We start from the raw sequence: 16713 nt of genomic DNA on the forward strand, positions 1-16713 counted from the left end.
TATTGACTCTTTAAATTTGGTGCAGTCTGTGTCTGGACCAGCGCAACAGCGTGGACACACACGTGATCTGCTTTTATCATATGGCCTGTTTTTAATCTGGGGGTTTGTGACGCTGTATTCTCAGATCATATGCCTGTGGTTTTTAACGTTTCCAATCAAAGCTGAGTCCATCAGTGACTAATGAGGAACTAGGGAAGAGAGAAATGCTGCCTAAGTGTGTGTGTGTGTGTGTGTGTGTGTGTCTGTGTCTGTGTGTGTTTGTGTAAATACCTGATAAGCTGCTTGATGCTGACACAAACTACAGAAGATAGTAGCCGTCTTATCCAAATAGGGACACATATACATAACCAGTGTCACCTCTACACCACAGTGTGTTTGTCTAAAGCTGTTTGACTTGAAGCAGGATTGTGTAATGAAACCAGCCCCATGTGCTAAAAGTGAAACTAACATTTTCCCACAGTGTCAGTAGATTAGAACCATTGTGAACCTGCAGTTAGTTTAAGAAGCAGCTGATTTAAGGAGGATTTGTTGCCGTTTTAGCAGGAAGATGAAGATGTTTGTGGAGTTTGTGATCTTCATACACGGTAAGAGAAACTTCCTTTGTCCCACACAACTGACTTTAGTGGACTGTCTGCAGTCATCTGGAATGGAAGCACAGCCTTTGTCATCTGAAGTAACTGCAGCTCTGTGGCTGCTGATGAAGCTTCAGAAAAGAAACATACATATATCTGATCTGTGGGAAGCAACAACTGTTTTTGAAGCAGAAATGGGACAAGCTGCTGGAAACATCCAGAAAATGGGGAAAGTAGATGATCTATTGAAGAATGAAGGTCAGGGACACTGATCAGAGGGGACACAGAGAACCAGTCAGCTTTGATACAAGTCCCAAAAGGACTAAATCTGACCATCCGTCCATCCAGGAGGGGTCAGTATCCTAACTTTCATTGGGTGAGGGGGGTCCACCCTGGACAGGTCTCCAGTCTGTCTCAGGAGTAAAGTCATGTTTTTGAGTTAATGTCTTAAACATGGTAAAACATTTACAGCTGATAATCACCATATTTACAGGTTTAAGTAATTTCATCCATAACTGTAAAAGAGTAAATACTAATGTGCTGAATCTTCCTCTGTGGTGTCCTTTGCATTTACATCAGGCTAAAGGCTCATAGTTTCTGATTGGTTCAATGATTGCAATGATTTTAATGATGAAAAAAGCCGAACTGCAGCTTTTGGCACTGACCTACTTCTTTTACAAGCCATTTCAAAAAATACTGAGAGATTTATATTCCTAAATCTGCCGAGAGAAGAAACCTGTTCTGTTCAACCACAGTCAGGCTACAAATGACCACTTTAATAAACAGAGGAACTTTTGCTCAAAGTAACAAAGAGCATCTAACTGTTCCTGTTCCTGGGGGTCATGTGACCTGTAGCTGGACATAAGGACACAGCTAATTCATGTTTCTGTCTCTGGTTCCTAACAGTTGTCCAACATGGTTTGAGTGTGGAGGTGACTGAGGGGGCAGGTTCAGTCCTGCTGCCCTGCCACATCTCTTCAGTTCCTTTAGGCCCCACAGTTGCGTGGAGCCGTGAGAAACTCAGTCCTCCAACTGTCCACCAGCGTCAGGAGAATGGTGATGTACTTAAAGATCAAAACCTGCTTTACAAAGACCGAACATCAATGAAGACTGATTCTCTGACAACTGGAGACTTCAGCCTCACTCTGAGAAAACCAATTCCTGCTGACAGCGGAAACTACACCTGCATCGTCACGGCGTTTGGAAATGAGCGAAGACTGGCCCATGTAGAGCTGCAGGTGAAAGGTCAGCAACAAAGCACAACACCTTCCTGTAGATACAGGTCAGAGGTCAGTGATGTAGCTTTTATGGATAATGACCCAATGAAAACATCAGAAATTGTGAGACGTCTTTAAGTCAAACTCACTGTCTTCTTTTGAACATTGTGCTAATAGCAAACTGTTGTGAAGGAGTAAAACAGAATGATAACTGTAGGTTAGAGTTTCTTTTCAAATGAGGGGACTTAAAGCTGAACAGGCCCTCGTCTTCTTCTCCAGCAGTAAGTCTCTTTATTTTCTTCTAGATAATGTGAATTTCCATCATGCTGTGACAGTTGTTGGAGGACATGGGCTCCATCATCTGATGGTGGTGATGATGCTTAAATGGTTGTTGAAAGTTGAAATCCTGAAGAGATGAAGAGGAAGAAAATTGATCCCAATATTTTCTCCTTCTTCCTCATCATATGAGCTCTTTTCTTTTTACCAATGGGACAGTTTGCTCTGATGTCTCAGCAGCCACTGACATGTCCACTTGTTGGATTGATCCACAAATGTGCATCATATAATGTCATTTCTTGTTTATGATGTTACAGAACTGTACATTTTCCCAGTTGAGGCCTGGATTCTTCTGAGTGTTCTGGTTGTGGCTCTGATGGTCATTGCAGGTCTTGCAGTTTATGTGAGGAGATTAAAAAACAAAGGTATTTTCTATGTCTCTCTCATTGTAGACACACACTTTTCCACTTCAAGCACAGTCTGATCTGATACACACTGATCTACTGTTAAGGTCAAAGATGCACATTGATTCAGTCTTTCCAAGTACAAACCATCACAACAATAAGGTGCAAGATATTTTGTCTATGTACAGTTTATCATTTCATGAAGCAGTTGATGATACAGACTAAGAAAATATGAAATAATTAAACTTTCCATAAACGTGTGCAGCAACACAACAGGTGACAGGTGAGGACTCCCCCATGTCTCCTGTGTTTGCTTAGTTACTAACACATGATCATTAAAACAGGCAGTGGATCAAGCTGCTAGTTTATTAACCAGAGATCATTCTGGAAGAACAGCTTCAGATTAAGGTTCATGATTAGATTAGAATCTTCTTCTTTTCATCTGTTATCAAAAAACCCTATTTACACAGCAAACACAACACAATCACCTACTTCACAACCTTCTACAGCAAATCAAGCAACAGTCAGTCTGACACCACTTCACCTAAAGAGGAAAAGACACAAGCTGATGATGATTGATGATGATGAGCTGATCATTTGCTGATGTTCCATCATTAAAACACATGTGAATCTTGGTTTCTGTTCTCTGATTGTCTCACTCTGTCTGTGCCAAATAACGTGTCCTCTTAACCAGACATGATCTCATCATCCACAGTACTGACATTTCATAGTTGATGAGTCTTAAAATTCCTCTTGGATTTGAACTAGATAACAGTCATTGTCTTTCAGAGGCAAAACTTTGATTGAGTGTATGAAGTGAAATATGAAAGAAAATGTGTCAGAGCTGCTGCTGCTGTCTGTCCACATGATGTTGACCTTTGTTGTCCTCTCAGTCCCACAGGTGGTGGTGGATTCAGGGATGGAGTCTGTCGTCCTTCTCTGCAAAACCACAGTTCACCTGCCTGAAGACGTCAGAGTGGAGTGGAGAGACAATTACTACAGGAAGGTCCATGTGTATGAGAACGGCTCTGATCAGCCTGGAGACCAGGATTAAGAATACAGAGGAAAAACAGAGATGAAGAGAAACCTGCTGAAAACTGGAGACCTCAGTCTGACCCTGAAATACCCCACAGACAGTGACAGAAGAACCTTCACCTGCACCGTCTACAACATTAAGGGAAACATCCTGATGAAGAAACAAGTGAAGCTGCAGGTCAGAGGTCAGTTCAAAGATCAAACAACACTTTACCAAATGATTTGAAGTCAAAGTCAGTTCATTCTGCAGGACTTCAACAACCATTGTAACCAGACTCCTCATGTCACATGTTCTGGTTTACTTAGCATTATGTACAATCACAGCAGATACTTGGTATTTTCTACATAAATTACAAACTAATCAGATCAAACTTGCTGACTGTTAAAACAGAATATAGCAGATTCCAAAACACTATTACAGTAAATGGTCTGTAGGTGGCGCTCAGCTTCCGCTCAGAGTTACAGCAGCCAGTGCATGTTACAGTCCCTACCACAATGTACTGAACCAGTATTACTGTATTTGTACACCAACAATGTACTGCAGTAGAACATATATCCAGTATTATTCAAACTTTCCCCAAACTTAAAGTTTCAAAGAACCTAAATATGTTGTAGTTCATGTGACTTTATCAGGTGACCACAGATAATTATTTACTATTAATAGAACAGAAAGATTAGAAATATGTTAATTCATTGTGATCATTTGCTGATGTTCCATCATTAAAACACATGTGAATCTTGGTTTCTGTTCTCTGATTGTCTCACTCTGTCTGTGCCAAATAACGTGTCCTCTTAACCAGACATGATCTCATCATCCACATTACTGACATTTCATAGTTGATGAGTCTTAAAATTCCTCTTGGATTTGAACTAGATAACAGTCATTGTCTTTCAGAGGCAAAACTTTGATTGAGTGTATGAAGTGAAATATGAAAGAAAATGTGTCAGAGCTGCTGCTGCTGTCTGTCCACATGATGTTGAGCTTTGTTGTCCTCTCAGTCCCACAGGTGGTGGAGGTGGATTCAGGGGTGGAGTCTGTCGTCCTTCTGTGTAAAACCACAGTTCACCTGCCTGAAGATGGTAAAGTGGAGTGGATGGACAGTTACTACAGCAAGGTCCATGTGTATGAGAACGGCTCTGACCAGCCTGAAGAACAGGATGTGGAATACAGAGGACGAACAGACATGAAGAGAGACCTGCTGAAAACTGGAGACCTCAGTCTGACCCTGAAATACCCCACAGACTTGGACAAAAACACCTTCACCTGCACCATCTACAGCAGGGAGGGAAACATCCTGATGAAGAAAGATGTGAAGCTCCAGGTCAAAGGTCAGTTTAAAGTCTTTATGCTAAGCTAACTGTTGTTAATCTTTATACTAAGAGAAACTGCAGTATTACTGTTAGTATGTTTCTATGAATGTATTTTACTTTATTTCATGACTCTAACAGTGAATTGAAATGAATTTTCCTGGAATTAAACATCATTTCAGTGTAATGTGAATATTTGTGACAGAGAGAAACTTTGAACTGAGCTCCACCAGAAGTAGATCAGGTCCAGGCAACAACAGGTCCTTGATCATGTGAAGCTGCAGACAGAACTTGAGACAAGTGTTGGGAAATGTCCATCAGCACATGAGAGCAGAAAACAAGAAGCTGGGATTAGTTTCAAAAGCTGAAATTGTGTTTCGGTGGACAGATAAGACATGGAGCTGTCCTCTAATGTCTCCACAGACATTTTGGACACAATTGATTCAACAGAACAAAGTCCAGAGTTTGTTTTTTAAAAAGAGGACAATAGTTAGTGGACACTGATGACTAGGGTTGTCTCCTTCAATGTGGACAAATATTGAATCTCTGTCCATGTCTAGAAGGACTTATTAGTCTATAGAGAGTGTGAGTTTTGAATTGACACTGAACTGGACAGAATCTAAATCCAGCAGCAGACATATTAGGATCTTTTTCCTTCATTGGATCTTTGTGTAATAAAATTCTGTAGCTCTGACTGACAGGAATCACAGACTTTGGGTGAATTATTCTCATTTGTGATGAAACCACAGCAGAAAGCAAAGCTATGGACCATAACATTACAACAATAGGGAAACTCAGACTAGTGTCCTGTTGTCTTCTGTCCACCTGTTAGACTGGACTGGAGCTGTGGTCCTGAATCCACTCTGCTCAGCTCCTCCTCTCTGTTGTCTGCACAGTTACTGCTGCTACATCAACACTTTGAAGCATTTGGATGTTTCTGGAGTCAAACTTCTTCTTCACCTTCATCTTTTTAAACCTTTGTTACTGATGTAAAGTGAGTCAGTATCAGTCCACTGCTGATACAAACACACACATCAGGGTCAGAGGGTGGACGGAGCTGCACTTATTTCTGGAGGAGACAGACTGAGATGATGGTCCCACAGAACCACAGTGGACATGAATCAGGGACATGCAGGCTCTGGTTCCCACAAACACAGTCACTTATCACTGATTGGCTGAAATAAATCTTTTTGGTGGATGATTTGGTGTACGAGCAGAGAACTAAAGAGAATTCACTAAAGATCATTTCCTCAGATTTGTTGATTGTTCTGCTGAGACTGTTCTCCAACATGAGCCTAATAGATGTGTCCACAGGGGGATTTAGAACCATGTCCAAACACTTTGGTTTAGAAAAGCAAACGTCAGCCTGAGAGAGAAACAGTTACTGACCTCAGTGAGCTCATAGCAACTGCAGCTCTGAAGTGACCTGAGTGAAAATCTACCAGTCAAAACATTTCAGAAGAATTTATTAACATTTGATGTTTGGAGATGGAGGATGGAGTTGCTATGGTAACAGCTTCTAGCTGCTGTTGTTGTTCCACACAGTGAAATTTTTGTGACACACCTCATCATCAGTCTGTGTCTGACAGAAAAAGACAAAGACAAAGTCCATCCAGCCCCAGGTTCTAAAGAGGTCAAACAGAAGACCAGGTCCTGTCTGTTTCAGAGACAACCATCACTAAAATGCACATCTCACACTAGAGCAGAACCTCAGTCTCTTGTTGTACCATCCACCACCTCATCCACCTCCCTGTGAGACTTTTCACTTCATGTTTTACGTTATTGATGTAGGCGTCAAATATTGAAGTGCTGATGTTCATAACCACCTACACTAAGATCAATCACCGACATGAACAGGTACCTCAGGCGTCAGCATGTAACAGAGAAGTTCTTGACAAAGCAAAGCTTTTTGACACCTCGGGAATGAGAACAGGCTGCCAGTTTCTAGATTTCTGTCCCATTTCTCTTTGCTCGTATCTGGTTCTGTCCTTCACCTTCCTCTAAACTGCTGCCACTCTCTGTCCAGCTGATTCTGTGTTTTTTTTGTCCTTTCAGACTGTCAGTTGGAGGTGGAGGAGGGAGTGGAGTCTGTCCAGCTGCCCTTCAAGACCATTGGTGACCTGCCTGAGGATGCTAGAGTGAGGTGGAAGGACAGTAACAACAGGACTGTCCGCAGATATCAGAATTACTCTGACAGACCAGTTCAGAACCAGATTTACAGAGACCGAACAGAGATGAAGGAAGACCTGCTGAAAACTGGAGACCTCAGTCTGACCCTGAAACAACCCACAGTCAGAGACACAGGGACATATGTCTGCAGAGTCTGGAACAAGGAGAGAAACATCTTACTGAGAAAGAAAACAGTTCAGCTCAGGATCAAAGGTCAGTTTTCTTCGTATTTTTTCTTGATTGTCTGCCTCTTGTTGTTTGTCTCTAGTCGTCTGTCTCTGACTGTCTTTAGTCTCTTATGCAGCAAGAATTCAGGACAAAGATGAGACAGTGGACATCAGGAACACAAGCAGCTCCACTGATCCAACTCCTCTGATGGCTGAACAATCAGTTTGATCCATCAGTTGATCAATGTTTGATTATTGATCTGATCTGACTTTGGATCAGAGACAACATGGAAGTGAAGGAGCTGATGGATGAAGACAGGAGGACACATTGTCTTCTTCACCCTGACTCTTCCTGACTCTCACACAGTCTACACACTGACTATTGATCACTATTGATCAGTGATGTCAGAGTGATGTCATATGTGGATCAAACATGTTGTGGTTTTAGATCCTCTCACTCTGGAGGAAACTCAACACACTGAATGTTGGTTTTCTTCTCACACTCAGCCTGTGACAGAGTTTATCAGATGATCCAACACATTTTTAAAACATTTACTATCACTGTCCACTCCTTATTTGTCCTGTGAGAGGACATCTGTCCCTCTAAACCCTGAACTCATGTGTTCACAGAAACAGGAGCATCACTGTGACCACAATCACATTCCTATTCTCACTGTTTCAGTCCAAATGCTCTGAGGTCCAAACAATTGTCCACAAAGTGTCTGTTCATCTGGTTTCCAGCAACATAAAGATCCATCAAATGAAAAAAGCTCATTTTGAACAGTCACAGATTTCTGCTCCAGTCATTGTCAACACTGTCCACATAAACTAGTGTCAAATCTAAAGCTGTCAAACTGCACAGTAAAGACAAATGTCTCCATTGCTACTTGACTTTGGAGTTTCCTGCTGTATATTAATGGACACAATAAACACGTTCATGAAAATAAATCTACCTTAAAGGTTTGTATTTATCATATATTTCTGAGTAGAATAACTTGTTCTGATAATAATAATAATAATATGTGACTGTCTGTGAAATCAGAAGCTCTGGAAGACAGGGGACAGAGACTGTCCAGACAAGTGGAAAGTGGTGCAGAAGCTGTCAGTGACTTGTAAACAGTGGCGCGCGCACACACACACACACACACACACACACACACACACACACACACACACACACACACACACACACACACACGTTGGAGTAACACTACTTGTCTTTGTTAGATGAAGTTAAACCAACTTTATTTTAGGTTTATAATAAAAATTCTCTGGATTGCAGCATATGATTTATTAATCAGATTGTCACATTAAATACCTGCCTCTTTTGTGAAATGTGTGTTTTTCATATTAAAAAAAGTGGATTTTATAATTGTGGGAACTGCTGAACCCGTTTTGATTTTCTATTTATTTCAGATTGTTTGTTTACAATTTACCATCAGCACATTTCTACAATTAAAAAAGTTGTAACATGTAATAATTAAAAATATAATTGTGAGAACAAAGTGACAGTGAGAAACAAAAGTGAACATAGTTAATGTTGAAGATTCTGTTGTTACATCAAACTGTGCAGCTGAACTTTATTTGACCAATGAGTGTAGCTCTGTCTCTGCTTATCAACCTCCTTATCTAACCATCACGATGGGTTTATTAAATGAACTTTAACCAGTTGTGATGGTTAGAGTTCAGGTAGATAAGATGAACCTTTGTTCGTCCCACAATGGGGAAACTGTGGACAACACTTAAGGACATTATTGTAGCACAGTTCTTAGAGGCAGTAATCTGGTGTTTGTTCTACTGGGAGAGATCCTGGTTGTAAAGTCTGACAGCAGCAGAGAGGAATCACCTATGATATTGTTCCTTCAGACACTTGAATCAACTGCTCTGTGCCATCAGTGTGTTGTGCACAGGGTGGGAGTTGTTCTCCGTCCTCCTCCTTTGTCCCACCACCTGGACTGGTGACAGTAAGAGGGGCCCCCGAGGACAGAGATGGTCTTAATCAGTTTGTCGAGTGTCTTTCTTTCTGCTGTAGAGATGCTCCTGCAAAGATTTCAAACAAATTTCTTTCACGTTGTCATTACGGCTGTTGTTTGTAGAATTTAGTGGAAAATAATGAGTTTTCCTAAAAAAAATGTAACTTTCTGCTGCAGCCTTAAGTCTCTATCCTGAGTTTTCAAGCCTTTGTCCACCACCTGAAAAAGCCAGAAACATATGGTCAATTTGCCTACAGTGTCCCCTCAGCTCATAATCAAACATACGGTTTCTACCTATTGGCATTTAAAAGCACTTTACACTGCTTCTTATTCACCCATTCAGACTCACAATCTCACACAATCACACACACACACCAGGAGCAACTAAGTTTGGGTTTAGTGTCTTGCTCAAGGACACTTTGACATGTGACCAGAGGAGCCGGGGATGTCTCATATCATTTTACAACATTTGAATATGTTTTTAAATAAATTTACAGATTATGAACTTCATTTAAAATTTGTTATTTATTAGTTTTTTAAAAAAAATTGAAAGCTTTTAAGTTTTAAAAATACTATCAAAACTTGTAATTTAACAGCATAAATGTATTTTTACTATTTTCTTAGTAAAAATAATCAACACATTAAACTTACAATCAAACCAAATCATTTTATAAAATATGCAATAGTTGTTTTATAAATATTGACAATACTTGTGATTGTACCACGAGAAACCGGTTCAGAACAAGACTAAGACAAACTAACCACAGGATCAGAACACGAGGGGAGTTTACTTCACAGAAAACATAATGACAACAGAACTAACGCTGACAACAAGAAGGGAACAGAATTTACCACAATTAATACAACAAAGGCTCAGGGATAAATAAAGCTGGGACATGAAAGAATACAACCTAAATGATCACACAGGAAAAAACAGAAGCAGGTGAACACACGGTCAAAGGAAACTAACAAACGGGAACACACCAAACTAAATAGGACACGGGTACGAAACAAATTGCTAAAAAACAAAATGAACAAACAGGAGACAACTAAGAACCTAATAAACAGAAAACACATCAAACCTCAGTCTGGATTGTAAGACTCAGGTTTTCCAAGAGTTCAGAGTGTAAACTGGAGGTTAGACAATGAGGATCTGGCAGCAAAGTGTGGGGAAGACTGGACCTAAAAAGTGAGGGGAACAGCTGCAAACAATAAGAGATAAAGGTAAAGCTGAGGAAGGGAACTAAGTACAGGAAGTGGGGAGAAGGGGCCACAAAATAAAAGTCCAAGGACAGGAAGTGCACTGGGACCATGACAGTATTTTTACAAGCTTTTGTTAGTAAAACACATCAAGACATTACTTTTACAATCAAAACACATAACTGCAAAAAACACGCAAGACTTTCTTTTTAGAGTTGGGAGGGTTGTGTCAGGATGAGCATCAAATTGCAGATTGAAGCACATTTATTTTCAGAAGTTAAGGTTGAGAAGATTGTTTTATGATCATGATGCTTCACCAAAGCTCACACACGTGCAGATGTCTCCAAAGAACCTGCTCACAGTACTGTTGTAGCTCCAGAGAAGTGCAACAGCTACATATTTAAGAATTAAAATGACTTATAAGATTCAGCTTAGTATCATGGATGTTTATACATTTACCATCCAGTGTCTGATTGTGAATTGTACATCCACAATAATACAGGTTAGAACATTTGCAGCCAATGATTGTGGTTTTGGATATTTTACTTTCTTGTTTTCTGTTTGTTGAAAACTAACTTATTACAGTTAACAATAACATGTATATTAGTTGTAAATGCACAAAATGCCACAAGAAATGGTAGAAATAAATGTTAAGTCTTTCCTTTATTGTAAGCTCGTTACCTATCGGCCCATTTGCCAAACATTTTTTGTCAGTTTTAGTGTGTTTGTTATGTTTAACTTTTCTGTGCCCTCGTGCAATATTTGGTGCTCACACAAACCTGACAGACTGGTTCTCTGTGTCCCCTCTGATCAATGTCCCTGACCTTCATTCTTCAACAGATCATCTACTTTCCCCATTTTCTGGATGTTTCCAGCAGCTTGTCCCATTTCTGCTTCAAAAACAGTTGTTGCTTCCCACAGATCAGATATATGTATGTTTCTTTTCTGAAGCTTCATCAGCAGCCACAGAGCTGCAGTTACTTCAGATGACAAAGGCTGTGCTTCCATTCCAGATGACTGCAGACAGTCCACTAAAGTCAGTTGTGTGGGACAAAGGAAGTTTCTCTTACCGTGTATGAAGATCACAAACTCCACAAACATCTTCATCTTCCTGCTAAAACTGCAACAAATCCTCTTTAAATCAGCTTTTTCCTAAACTAACTGCATGTTCACAATGGGTCTAATCTACTGACACTTAAAGTGAAAACTTCAGTTTAACGTTTAGCACATGGTTAATTTACACAATCATGCCTCAGGTGAACCGGCTTTATACAAACACACTGTAGAGTAGAGGTGACACTGGTTAAATAGACACACACACACACACACACACACACACAAACACTAAGTGTAGCTGTTTGTAAAGCTCCATCAAAAGTCACATTTCACCTTGTTTTTCCACTTCATGACATAAAGCAGCAGCTGATGATTCATACAGGACCATGATCCAGATCAAAAGTGTCATTTAGAACAACAGCTTTTTAACATGATGGAGAACATTTTAAACATGAATAAACACATAGAAGGTCCTAAATCTGGTGGTCTGCCATCTATGCTTTTAACCCAATTCCCTCCTCTGCTTTTCAAAACATTTTTATTCATTTTTCCTTCATTGTCTGATGAGGTTTGAATTATTCTCAACCACTCTCTGCAAATGGGTGTTTTCCCTGCAGCTCTCTTTACTTATTAAACCTGTTTTTAAAAAAGCAGCTCAGATCCATCCACACCCAGTAGCCACAGTCCAATTTCTCAGAATCTTGCCGTGTAAGTAGTGGACTGAAAACTAAAGCCTGAAAGAAATTTCATCTATGAACTGGACCAAGACACACACAGTCCTGGATTATTGACATCACCAGGAGAGAATGTTCCTCTTTAAATGAAATCTTCCAAAAGTCCCAATCCAACCAACAAACTCTTTACTACAAAATGAACAAAGAACAGAGAGATGAGGCTGATATTACTGATTTACTCAAAGAAGCCTTACACGTAAGTGACACTAAGGTTGAGGCTGTAGTTTCAGATCTCCAGGTTTTGTCCCCTGATGAGTCAGCTCCTGAATGCAGTGTGAGGTCGGGGAAGAAGGCTGAGGTGATAGCAGCAGGTCAAATCTGTGAAGAAAGACGCAGAGTCAAAGACTGGCCCAGAGGTGGCTCAGTGTTATTTCAACCAAATCCAGCTCTAGTACATGTCCCTAGTGGTTTAACCAAAATAGTTAAAATCCCAATTCAGAACCTCACTAAGCATGATATCTATCTTACTGAGAGAAAAGTTCTAGGCACAATGGGGGAAGTTGCTGAAGTGAAACCAGTAACCTGCTTTCCAGGTGGTTCAGACTCAGCGTAACATCCCGCAGCAAACACCTTCTCAGCCCAGTTAAGCACTGACAAACAGTTGACAGTGTTCTGTCCCATTTTGAAGAGGACAAGAAAGACATATTAAGAAACATATTGAAAGGTCAATTGTTTTTGCTAAGACGGATTCTGATATTAGCTGCATCCCAAATTTGCAGCTGGAAATCAAATTAAAGGATGAAACACCAGTCCAGATGCCCTACAATGCAATTCCCAAACCTTTGTACAAGGAGGTAAAGGTGTATGAACAGACTCTGCTCAACAATGGCTAGATCAGGACGTCTACCTTACGCTACTTTTCTCCACAGGTCTGCATCAGAAAAAAAGACAAGAGCTTACATCTGTGTGTTGACTTTCGGGGGCTTAACGTTTGCAAAGAGGATGGAAATGGCTGTAGTGAACACTTTCCTCCAGAAGAGGCAGGAAGTCAAGTCAAGTTGTATTGTCAGTTCTTCCACATGTAGAGTACATAAATACAGAGAATTGAAAATGTGTTACTCTCGGATCCATGGTGCGTACAGATAATACTAACAGTGGAGCCTAAAAATCTAGACAACACAGGATGGTGGTGTGTAAAATGACTCTGGTGGTGAGGAAGATGAAGAGGACAAAGACAGAGCAGAGGACGAAGTGGTGAAAGTTGAAAAAGGAAGAATGTTGTGTAGTTTTCAGGGAGGAGCTGAGACAGACTCTGGGTGGTTTGGAGGTGCTTTCAGATGACTGGACCACTACAGCTAATGTGATCAGGGAGACAGGTAGGAGGGTACTCGGTGTGTCATCTGGAAAGAGGAAAGTGGACAAGGAGACTTGGTGGTGGAACGAGGAAGTTCAGGAGTGTATACAGAGAAAGAGCTTAGCTAAGAAGAAGTTTCTGACTAGTTTGTTTACCAAGATCTTGGAGAGTGAGAGGATGCTGAGGACTGGAGGAGAAGTGTACTGGTGCCCATTTTTAAGAACAAGGGAGATGAACAGAGCTGTGGCAACTACAGAGGAATAAAGCTGATGAGTCACACAATGAAGTTGTGGGAAAGAGTAGTGGAAGCTCGGCTAAGGACAGAGGTGAACATTTGTGAGCAGCAATATGGTTTCATGTCTATAAAGAGTCCAACAGATGCAGTATTTGCTTTGAGGATGCTGATGAAGAAGTACAGAGAAGGTCAGAGGGAGTTGCATTGTGTCTTCGTAGATTTAGAGAAAGCGTATTTCAGGGTGCAGAGAGAGGAGCTGTGGTATTGTATGAGGACGTCTGGAGCGGCAGAGAAGTATGTTAGAGTGGTGCAGGACATGTATGAGAGCTGTAAGACAGTGGTGAGGTGCTGTAGGTGTGACAGAGGAGTTCAAGGTGGAGGTGGGTCTGCATCAAGGATCAGCTCTGAGCCCCTTCTTGTTTGCTCTGGTGATGGACAGGCTGACTGATGAGGTTAGACAAGAATCTCCATGGACTATGATGTTTGCAGATGACATTGTGATTTGTAGTGAGAGCAGAGAGCAGATGGAGGAAAATCTAGAGAGGTGGAGGTCTGCTCTGGAAAACAGTAAGACAGAATACATGTGTGTGAATGAGAGGGACCCAGGTGGAACAGTGAGGTTACAGGGAGCAGAGGTGAAGAAGGTGCAGGACTTTAAGTACTTAGGGTCAACGGTTCAGAGCAACGGTGAGTGTGGAAAAGAGGTGAAGAGGCGAGTGCAAGCAGGTTGGAACGGGTGGAGAAAAGTGTCAGGTGTGTTGTGTGATAAAAGAGTATCAGCGAGAATGAAAGGAAAGATGTTAAAGACGGTGGTGAGACCAGAGATGTTGTTCGGCTTAGAGACAGTGGCACTGAAGAAAAGACAGGAGGCAGAGCTGGAGGTAGCAGAGCTTAAGATGTTGAGGTTCTCTTTGGGAGTGACGAGGATGGACAGGATCAGGAATGAGGACATCAGAGGGACAGCTCATGTTAGATGTGTTGGAGATAAAGTCAGAGAGGCCAGATTGAGGTGGTTTGGACATGTTCAGAGGAGAAACTGTGAATATATCGGTAGAAGGATGCTGAGGTTGGAGCTGCCAGGCAGGAGGTCTAGAGGAAGAGCAAAGAGGAGATTTCTGGATGTAGTGAGAGAGGACATGAAGTTAGTTGGTGTGAGAGAAGAGGATGCAGAGGACAGGGTTAGATGGAGGCACATGATTCACTGTGGTGACTCCTGAAAGGAAACAGCCCAAAGGAAAAGAAGAAGCAGATGTTTATCTGAAAATGCTGTGAATACATTTAAAGAAATTATTTCTTCATCTTTTTCACCACCATGTGTTAATACTATGGTGAGTAGCCATCTTACTCCTGTACAAGTTGATTATCTAGTTGAAAATCTGCAGCCTCACTGCGTATGACACTAGATACAGTTGCCCCTCTGAAAAAGAAGCAGTGAATCAGAGGAGCCGACCTCCATGGTACAATTCACAAATGCACAGCTTAAAACAGGCGTCACGAAAATTAGAGAGGAAGTGGTTCCACTAATTTAGAAGAATCCCGGTTAGCCTGGAAAAATAGTTTAAAAGTGTACAAAAAAGCTCTTTGTGATACCAGAACAGCATACACACACACACACACACACACACACACGGGGGGTGAAACAGAAGAAATATATTTTTATTGTTATTATACAGCAGTAGCTATTTAGTGTTTAATTAGAAAATGTGAACAGTTGGTTCTTGATACAAACTCAGAGCTAAAGAATCCTGTGGAAGTGCAGATGTACAGTAAACTACAACTCCCATGATGCAGTTCACTAACCGCTAATAATGTTTCTACAGAGTGTAAAGACAGATTCCTCCACAGCATCAGCAGCTGAGGCTTATGGGTAATGTAGTGTTCAGAGACAGAACATAGTCAACAGTCAGAAACTAGTGGGAACAGAAACTGGTGCCAGGAAAGAAATGATTCTGACATTCAGGAGACCAGAGACAGAAAACTGTTTAAAGAATTCATAAACTGGCGTCTCATCAGAAACAGTCCAGACAGAGCTGCAACAGGAGAACAGAGGTCAAAGGTCACCACTGTTACCTGCACAAACACTCTGACAGGGTGGACACACAGTGAAGGAGGATGCTTCAAATGTATGAGGTTATTTCAGACAGCAAAGGACGGACGAGACACAGGAGGCTCAGTGGTGGCAGCATATGGACAGAGGCTGAATCTACAGCCGGCAGGAAAGTCCATAATGTACCAGAGTACGGTGGCCTGGTAACCTGGTGGACACTGACAGCTGGGATAGGATCCAGCCCCCAAGACCATGAGCAGGATAAGCAGCTACAGAGACTGGATGGTTGTGTACTTTTACTTTAGGAAGTTGTTTACTCCCACTACTTCCTCCTGAACTAAAAAGTATTTGTTTACCTGACAGTACAGACACAGACAACACATTTCACTAGTCTGTTACTCACATCTGTCTTTCTCCATATGTCATACATGAGACAGTGTGGTGACCTGTGCAGGTCGACTCAGACCCCCTTGCAACCCTGAACAGGATCAGGAGTTCAGACAATGGATGGATGTTAGTAGTTGGTGATTTATTGAAAACCTTAACTATTTGTCCATTTTGTAATGAGTGCGTTGAGTTTACTGGAACTATTGAAACATCAGTGATAATGGAAACTTAGAGAAGAGCAGAATAACAGTCAGGTTGAGTTCTGTGTTAAAGACACTGTCCAAACTGTGGTGTCTCTTTATTTTTGTCCTTCACATTTACAGAAATAACACATCTGAGTATAACGTGGTCTAAGAAAACCTTCAGCTGAGACTCTGTCTGGTCGTGTACATGCAGCTCATACAGTTTTATCACTGTGATTAACAACGTCAGTGTTTATTCTGTGTTCAGAATATTAAACTATGATTTCAAATTAACCAAAGCAAACTGTAAGTGTAAGTCATAGAAACATTAGCTTGTTTTGCTGCTGGGAGTTTGCTGATGCCTGCAGAGCCACTTGTTAACAGTCCAATCATTGTTTTATGTATCAGCTGAATCTCCTGATGTTAAAAACATCTGTAGCTGCCACATTGACTGTTC

At 41.1% G+C, this 16713-nt stretch overlaps 1 protein-coding gene across 1 annotated transcript; it reads left to right on the plus strand.

Moving 5' to 3' along the window:
* Positions 1-239: 239 nt before the first annotated feature.
* LOC137136955 (uncharacterized) lies at positions 240-8666 on the plus strand. The gene is made up of 6 exons (XM_067522770.1): positions 240-584; positions 1479-1817; positions 2383-2490; positions 4504-4833; positions 6868-7194; positions 7286-8666. Exons 1-6 carry the CDS (start codon positions 548-550, stop codon positions 7375-7377), a joined length of 1233 nt encoding a protein of 410 aa, XP_067378871.1. The 5' UTR covers positions 240-547; the 3' UTR covers positions 7378-8666.
* The last annotated feature ends 8047 nt before the right edge of the window (positions 8667-16713 follow it).

This window comes from Channa argus, chromosome 12 (assembly GCF_033026475.1).
Source record: "Channa argus isolate prfri chromosome 12, Channa argus male v1.0, whole genome shotgun sequence".
NCBI classification, from domain to species: Eukaryota; Metazoa; Chordata; class Actinopteri; order Anabantiformes; family Channidae; genus Channa; species Channa argus.

Bases quoted from the DNA above. Each gene is read 5' to 3' on its own strand.
- LOC137136955 (XM_067522770.1), top strand. From the start codon at position 548: ATGAAGATGTTTGTGGAGTTTGTGATCTTCATACACG. The intron at 585-1,478 runs GTAAGAGAAACT...GGTTCCTAACAG, and splicing joins GTTTGTGATCTTCATACACG to TTGTCCAACATGGTTTGAGT. The intron at 4,834-6,867 runs GTCAGTTTAAAG...TTGTCCTTTCAG, and splicing joins TGTGAAGCTCCAGGTCAAAG to ACTGTCAGTTGGAGGTGGAG.